Raw genomic sequence first — 8,755 nt, forward strand, 5'->3', positions numbered from 1 at the left:
TAAATATATACAGGAATTCCGATATCTAACTCTGTCCTACAGTTTAACCTGGAGTGACTTAAATGTCATCCTAACTTCTACCCTCTCCCCAGATGAACCGGAAATAGCTTTTTCTCTAGCCCAGTCTCATGCTGACAACTGCCAGCTTCATGAGCCAGACCTCTAGGAAGGCATTAGAGCAGTTCCCCAAGGAGATCCCCAATGGAACTATCAGGCCAATTCCCCAGGTATAGCTACGCGAGATTACGTGGTTTCCTGCCTAGTTGAAGGGCTTAAAAAGGCAGTTGAAGGGCTTTACAAAGCTGTTAATTATGACAAACTTAAAGAAACTACCCAAGGTAAAGAACCCAGCCCAGTTCATGGCCCGCTTAGCAGCTTTACCGCCCTCGACCCAGAGGGGCCAGAAGGCTGCCTTATTCTTAATATGCATTTCATCACCCAATCAGCTCCTGACATTAGAAAAAGCTCCAAAAATTAAATTCTGGCCCTCAAACCCCACAACAGGACTTAATTAACCTCGCCTTCAAGGTGTACAATAGTAGAGAAGAGTTGCAATTACTTGCCTCTGCTGTGAGAGAAACCCCAGCCATATCTCCAGCACACAAAAACTTCAAAACACCTAAGCCACAGCGGTCAGGCATTCCTTCAGGACCTCCTCCCCCAGGATCTTGCTTCAAGTGCTAGAAATCTGGCCACTGGGCCAAGGAATGTCTGCAGCCCGGGATTCCTCCTAAGCCGTGTCCCATCTGTGCGGGACCCCACTGGAAACTGGGCTGTCCAGCTGGCCCAAGGCTCTGACTGACTCCTCAGATCTTCTCCGCTTAGCAGCTGAAGACTGACACTGCCCAATTGCCTCGGAAGCCTACAGGATCATCACAGATGCTTTCGGTACCTCTTACAGTGGAGGGTAAGTCTGTCCCCTTCTTAATTAATACAGAGGCTACCCACTCCACATTACCTTCTTTTCAAGGGCCTGTTTCCTTTGCCTCCATAACTGTTGTGGGTATTGACGGCCAGGCTTCTAAACCTCTTAAAACTCCCCCTCTCTGGTGCCAACTTGGACAACGTTCTTTTATTCAGTCCTTTCTAGTTATCCCCACCTGCCCAGTTCCCTTATTAGGTTGAGACATTTTAACTAAATTATCTGCTTCCCTAACTATTCCTGGGCTACAGCCACACCTCATTGCCACCTTTTGCCCCAGTTCAAAGCCTCCTTCACATCCTCTCCTTGTATCTCCCCACCTTAATCCACAAGTATAGGATACCTCTACTCCCTCCTTGGTGACAAATGATGCACCCCTTACCATCCCATTAAAAGCTAATCACCCTTACCCTGTTCAACGCCAATATCCCATCCCACAGCACGCTTTAAAAGGATTAAAGCCTGTTATCACTTGCCTGTTACAGCATGGCCTTTTAAAGCCTATAAACTCTCCTTACAATTCCCCCATTTTACCTGTCCAAAAACCAGACAAGGCTTACAGGTTAGTTCAGGATCTGTACCTTATCAACCAAATTGTCTTACCTATCCACCCCATGGTGCCAAAGTCATATACTCTCCTATCCTCGATAGCTCCCTCTGCAACCCCTCCATAACCCATTATTCTCTTCTGGATCTCAAACATGCTTTCTTTACTATTCCTTGCACCCTTCATCCCAGCCTCTCTTCGCTTTCACTTAGACTGACTCTGACACCCATCAGGCTCAGCAAATTACCTGGGCTGTACTGCCGCAAGGCTTCACAGACAGCCCCCATTACTTCAGTCAAGCCCAAATTTCTTCCTCATCTGTTACCTATCTCAGCATAATTCTTTATGAAAACACATGTGCTCTCCCTGCTGATCATGAACGGCTAATCTCCCAAACCCAAACCCCTTCTACAAAACAACTCCTTTCCTTCCTAGGCATGGTTAGGTACTTCCGCCTTTGGATACCTAGTTTTGCAATCTTAACGAAACCATTATATAAACTCACAAAAGGAAACCTAGCTGACCCCATAGATCCTAAATCCTTTCCCCACTCCTCTTTCCGTTCCTTGAAGACAGCTTTAGAGACTGTCCCCACACTAGCTGTCCCTGACTCATCCCAACCCTTTTCATTACACACAGCTGAAGTGCAGGGCTGTGCAGTCGGAATTCTTACACAAGGACCGGGACCGCGCCCTGTAGCCTTTTTGTCCAAATAACTTGACCTTACTGTTTTAGGCTGGCCATCATGTCTCTGTGCAGTGGCTGCCGCCGCCCTAATAGTTTTAGAGGCCCTCAAAATCACAAACTATGCTCAACTCATTCCCTACAGCTCTCATAATTCCCCAAATCTATTTTCTTCCTCACACCTGACGCATATACTTTCTGCTCCCTGGCTCCTTCAGCTATACTCACTCTTTGTTGAGTCTCACACAATTACCATTGTTCCTGGCCCAGACTTCAATCCGGCCTCCCACATTATTCCGGATACCACACCTGACCCCCATGACTGTATCTCTCTGATCCACCTGACATTCACTCCATTTCCCCATAGTTCCTTCTTTCCTGTTCCTCACCCTGATCACACTTGGTTTATTGATGGCAGTTCCCCCAGGCCTAATCGCCACTCACCAGCAAAGGCAGGCTATGCTATAGTATCTTCTACATCTATCATTGAGGCTACTGCTCTGACCCCCTCCACTACCTCTCAGCAAGCCAAACTCATTGCCTTAATTTGGGCCCTCACTCTTGTAAAGGGACTACGAGTCAATATTTATACTGACCCCATATCCTGCACCACCATGCTGTTTTATGAGCTGAAAGGTTTCCTCACTACACAAGGGTCCTCCATCATTAATCCCTCTTTAATAAAAACTCTTCTCAAGGCCGCTTTACTTCCAAAGGAAGCTGGAGTCATTCACTGCAAGGGCCATCAAAAGGCATCAGATCCCGTCACTCAGGACAACACTTATGCTGATAAGGTAGCTAAAAAAGCAGCTAGCTTTCCAACTTCTGTCCCTCATAGCCAGTTTTTCTCCTCCTCATCTCATCACTCCTACCTACTCCCCGACTGAAACTTCCACCTATCAATCTCTTCCCACACAAGGCAAATGGTTCTTAGACCAAGGAAAATATCTCCTTCCAGCCTCACAGGCCCATTCTATTCTATCGTCATTTCATAACCTCTTCCATGTAGGTTACAAGCTGCTAGCCCGTCTCTTAGACCCTCTCATTTCCTTTCCATTGTGGAAATCTATCCTTAAGGAAATCACTTCTCAGTGTTCCATCTGCTATTCTACTACTCCTCAGGGATTGTTCAGGCCCCCGCCCTTCCCTACACATCAAGCTCGGGGACTTGACCCTGCCTAGGACTGGCAAATTGACTTTACTCACATGCCATTTTAGTCAGGAAACTAAAATACCTCTTGGTCTAGGTAGACACTTTCACTGGATGGGTAGAGCCCTTTCCCACAGGGTCTGAGAAGTCCATCATGGTCATTTCTTCCCTTCTGTCAGACATAATTCCTCAGTTTGGCCTTCCCACCTCTATACAGTCCGATAATGGACCGGCTTTTACTAGTCAAATCACCTAAGCAGTTTCTCAGGCTCTTGGTATTCAGTGGCTCCTGGTTTTACCTCAAACTTCCACCCTTAAGTCTCTCTTTAAGTGGATAGAAGATCTTCAGTACACTCCAATACTTTCACCCTGATGAAGTCCTATTCTTTACTTTTATACTTACTCTTATTCTCGTTCCCATTCTTATGCTACTCTCTACCTCTCCCCAGCTATCTCCACCACACTATCAATCTCACTCTCTCCTAGCCATCTCTAATCCTTCTTTAACAAACAATCGCTAGCTTTGCATTTCTCTTTCCTCCAAATTCGAGGAGGCCCGGACTTTACTCATTGCTAAAAAGAAAGCCGGGGGGACTCTGTATATTTTTAAATGAAGAATGTTGTTTTTACCTAAATCAATCTGACCTGGTATATGACAACATAAAAAAACTCAAGGATAGAGCCCAAAAACTCGCCAACCAAGCAAACAATAGCGTTGAACCCCTTGGACACTCTCTAATTGGACATCCTGGGTCCTCCTAATTCTTAGTCCTTTAATACCTGTTTTTCTCCTTTTATTCGGACCTTGTATCTTTCATTTAGTTTCTCAATTCATACAAAACCGCATCCAGGCCATCACCAATAATTCTATATGACAAATGCTCCTTCTAACAACCCCACAATATCACCCCTTACCCCAAAATCTTTCTTCAGTTGAATCTCTCCCACTGTAGGTTCCCATGCTGCCCCTAATCCTGCTCGAAGCAGCCCTGAGAAACATCGCCCATTATCTCTCCATACCACCCCCAAAAATTTTCGCTGCCACAACACTTTACCACTATTTTGTTTTATTTTTCTTATTAATGTAAGAAGACAAGAATGTTAGGACTCCGAGCCCAAGCTAAGCCATCATATCCCCAGCGACCTGTATGTGTACATCCAGATGGCCTGAAGCAACTGAAGATCCACAGAAGTGAAAATAGCTTAACTCATGACATTCCACCATGGTGATTTGTTTCTGCCCTGCCCTAACTGATCAATGTACTTTGTAATCTCCCCCACCCTTAAGAAGGTTCTTTATAATCTCCCCCACCCTTAAGAAGTTTCTTTGTAATTCTCCCCACCCTTGAGAATGTACTTGGTGAGCTTCACCCCCTGCCCCCAAAACATTGCTCTTAACTTCACCACCTATCACAAAACCTATAAGAACCAATGATAATCCCACCACCCTTTGTTGACTCTCTTTTCGGACTCAGCCCGCCTGCACCCAGGTGAAATAAACAGCCCTGTTGCTCACAAAAAAGAAAAAGAAAAAAGAAATAGAGAGTGAAAATGATGGTTACCAGAGGCTGGAAAGGATAGTGGGGAGTGGGGGATAAGCAGATATGGTTAATGGAAACAAAAATACAGTTAAACAGTTAGATAAAATGGATAAAATCCAGTATTTGGTAGCGGAACAGGATGACTATTATTGAGAATAATTTATGGTATATTTTAAAATAACTGAGAGTGGAATTGGAATGTTCCTAACACAAAGAAATGACAAATGCTTGAGGTGACGGATGCCCTAGTTACCCTGATTTTATCATTACACACTGTATGCCTGTATCAAAATATCACAGGTACTCCATAAATGCAGACAACTACTATGTACCCATAAAAATTAAAAATTTTAAAAATATATAAACTAGTAAAAAAAAATAAAGTGGGTTGTTGGAACTAGCTTTCAACTGTTATAATGAAAGAATGTGAGCTTTTTTAAATTGTAAGACCTTTCTGTTTTTCTTTTTTCTTTTTCTTTTGAGACGGAGTCTCGCTCTGTCACCCAGGCTGGAGTGCAGTAGCGTGATCTCGGCTCTCCAGAACCTCTGCCTCTCAGGTTCGAGTGATTCTACTGCCTCAGCCTCCTGAGTACTGGGACTACAGGCATGTGCCACCATGCACAGCTAACTTTTGTATTTTTTCTTTCTTTCCCCCCTTTGAGATGGAGTCTCACTCTGTCACCCAGGCTGGAGTGCAGTGGCACGATCGCGGCTCACTGCAACCTCCGCCTCCTGGTTTCCATGCCCGGCTAATTTCTGTATTTTTAGTAAAGACATGGTTTCACCATGTTGGCCAGTCTGGTCTCAAATTCCTGACCTCAGGTGATCCACCTGCCTCGGTCTCCCAGAGTGCTGGGATTACAGGCGTGAGCCACCACACCTGGATGTTCTTTCTGTTTTTAAAGAGAAACTGGCTATCTGAATTTTCATGTGAAATCTCCAACCCACAACTGTTTTAAAGCACTTTGGGGCTCAAGGTGAATGTACTCTGCTGCTGGTGTATGCATGATTTTCATCTTTTTGCAAACTGGAGTGCAGTGGCTTAAACACAACACACTGCAGCCTCAACCTCCTGGGCTCAAGCGATCCTCCTGTCTCAGCTTCCAGTATAGCTGGGACCACAGACACGCACTATGTGCCTGGCTCATTTTTTTAAAAATTTTTTCTAGAGGCAGGGTCTCACTTTGTTGCCCAAGCTGGTCTTGAACTCCTGGGCTCAAGTGATCCTCCTGCCTCAGCCTCCTGAAGCGCTGGGATTACAGGCGTGACCCACTGCACCCAGCTGATTTTTATCTTAATAGGACTTATAGGGACCAGACACGGTGGCTCTCGCCTGTAATCCCAGCACTTTGGGAGGCCAAGGTGGGTGGATCACTTGAGGTCAGGAGTTCATGACCAGACTGACCAACATGGTGAATTTCCATCTCTACTAAAAATACAAAATGAGCCGGACATGGTGGCGTGGGGCGCCTGTAATCCCAGCAACCAGGGAGGCTGAGGCAGGAGAATCACTTCAACCCAGGAGGTGGAGGTTGCAATTAGCTGAGATTGCACCATCGCACTCCAGTCTAGGCAACAAGAGCGAAACTCCATCTCAAATAATAATAATAATAATAATAACAACAACAACAATAATAATGGGACTTGGGGGTTTGTGAAAAGGGGATAAAGAGAAGAAGGGGATTATGGAAGGGTGGATGAATTGTCTCCTAGAAATAGATGGTAGTGAAGGCTTCTGACCACCCCCAACTAGGAAGAGCATCCCTGGAACTGAGAAGAGAGAGAGAGAGGTCTAAGGAATCTTGAAGAGAGTGGGAGGGGGCGGGGACTATGTAATGACCACCTTCCATATAAAGGGGATCTTGAAGGATATCCCAGGGGGCCAGGGGATCAGGGAAAATGGACATTTCAAAAGTAGCCTAGATGGATGCTGACTGGTGACTAGAGGGCCCTCATATCCCATCCTCACCCCAGTACTTTGGCTAAAATTTTACTTCCGGACACATCCCTGGGAGAATTGGGGACGACACCCTCCAAAAACGACTTCCGTGAAATTTTCCATCAACTCAGCAGAATGAGGCTCAGAGTCAAAACCTTAGTTGAGTTGCAGAAAACCAAGACAGTTTGTGCACACTTGAGTTTGGGGACTGAGGTTTTCACCAGTGCTCCCATCCAGAAAAGGGTGAGAATCGGTGAATTCTACCACATCCCTCTGCAGAGCCTAAGGGCCTCTCTCCTGCCTCAGCTAGCCTGGGGTGACATGTGGAGGAGGCACACATGGAAGGCGTGGACCCAGGCAGAGTTCCCCAGATTGGAACAAGGACATGGAGAGGGTCTTGGTCTGACTTACCCCACAGGAGGGTTGCTCCAGCCCAGAGTATCCACCAGCTCCACAGGGCACCCATGGCTGCAGTAGGAAAAGAGAAGGGATCATAGGAGGCTGAGTCACTGCCTCTGCTGGAGACTGTCCTCAGCAGAAGGGCCCACTCTTATGACAAGGGCCACCTGGGACCATGAAGGCTGAGGTGGGGAAAGAAGTCAGGCAGATTGGACCGGGGGTATGGATCCAAGGACCAGTGTGTGTATAGGGGAGGCTGGCTGTCCAGTGGGTCTGGAGGTCGGGTGGGGAGGGCAGTAGCCAGGGACGGGGTGGGGAGTTGGCTGTCTTGTGGGTCTAGGGGTAGGATGAGGAGGCCTAAAGCCAGGAGCAAGAGTAGGGGACCTGCTGTTCCACTTCCAAAGGGGACCCCAGCCCTTCTCACCTGCAGGTCCCTGGAGCTGCAGGGCCAGCCCTGTGGCAGGGCTATATAGTGGAGTTTCTGGTCCCCTCAGGCCACACCCTGGGCCACGTGCCAGGCAGATGATGCCAACTTCCTGGAGGAGGCTGCCATCCTTAGGGCCAGATGAAATGGGAAACCGTGAAGGCTTGGGAAGGAGGGATGGTGATTCTGGATGCCTGGGTTCCAAGAAGGAAGTGAGGACGGCTCCTGGCCACTCCCTGGACGCCTTCTGGAAAGTTTGGTCCTGGAAGGGTGGGGTCTCTGAGGGAGACAGCTGGGGAGCAGGAAGCTGAGCACCTGGGTCCCTGGGTGGAGGTAGGGTGGGGTGGGGGTGTGGGCAGCGAGGGGGGAGGTGGCATGTGGTCATATCTGCTGGTTTAGTGGCTAGATTCCTTCCTTTGGCTCCTGCCAGGAACAACAATGAGGGACCCATATCCGGGTCCTGGTTCCTCCTCAGTCCCCACAGGCTGGGGAGTCCCTAGCCACCCACATCCTGCTTCCAGACACCACTAGGGGCAGGTGTCTGGGATGGGCAGGAGTCTGAGGTTATGGAGTGGGACACAAGACCTCCACCAAAGCCCAGTGGGGCCTTTGCGGTTTCTCATCTGCAAAACGGGAACACCAAAACCAGCTTCTCTGGGCATCTTTATGTCCCAGAGATGTAAAGAAATTTTCAAAGACTGTAGAGCTGGGGGGCAGCCTCTTCTGGTGCGGGCGCAGGCCAGCATGCAGGTGGGCACTGGGGCTGAGGCAATATGTGAAGAAGGGACAATAGCCTCTGTTTCCCGGTTCCACACAGACACCCGGATTCCACTTCTGATTCCAGACACCTGCCCCTGGAAATAGGATATAGGTGGCCAGGGACTCCCCAGCCTGTGGGGACCAAGGAAGAGCCAGGACCTGTTGGTTTGGGGGGGTATTTTTGTGTGTAGGGAGGGTTTGCTCTTAGCAGGGGCTAGCTGAACAGGTTTAGGGGACTCTGTGCCTCTCCATCACCCCAGAATTTGCCTGAGATGGGAGGTGGAGGTCTAGGTTGCACACAAGGAGCAGAAGAATGAGGTGAAAGTTGGGCTTTCTCATCTGGAGTCAGCTCCTCTGAGGAGCTGGCCTGACCCATGCCCTGCCTGCCTT

The 8,755-nt window shown here is 48.0% G+C and overlaps 1 protein-coding gene across 1 annotated transcript in view; it reads right to left on the reverse strand.

Annotated features, from left to right (window-relative positions):
- The window catches only part of FCGBP (Fc gamma binding protein), a 95,379-nt gene extending 87,559 nt beyond the window's left edge, over positions 1–7,820 (reverse strand). The window contains exons 1-2 of the mRNA XM_045381247.2: positions 7,607–7,820; positions 7,195–7,251 (exon numbers count right to left, since the gene is read on the reverse strand). Of these exons, the coding sequence (XP_045237182.2) occupies positions 7,195–7,249 (55 nt within the window). The 5' untranslated portion in view covers positions 7,250–7,251; positions 7,607–7,820. The remainder of the gene's footprint in view (positions 1–7,194; positions 7,252–7,606) is intronic.
- Positions 7,821–8,755: the final 935 nt, after the last annotated feature.

Source organism: Macaca fascicularis, chromosome 19 (genome assembly GCF_037993035.2).
Source record: "Macaca fascicularis isolate 582-1 chromosome 19, T2T-MFA8v1.1".
NCBI lineage: Eukaryota > Metazoa > Chordata > Mammalia > Primates > Cercopithecidae > Macaca > Macaca fascicularis.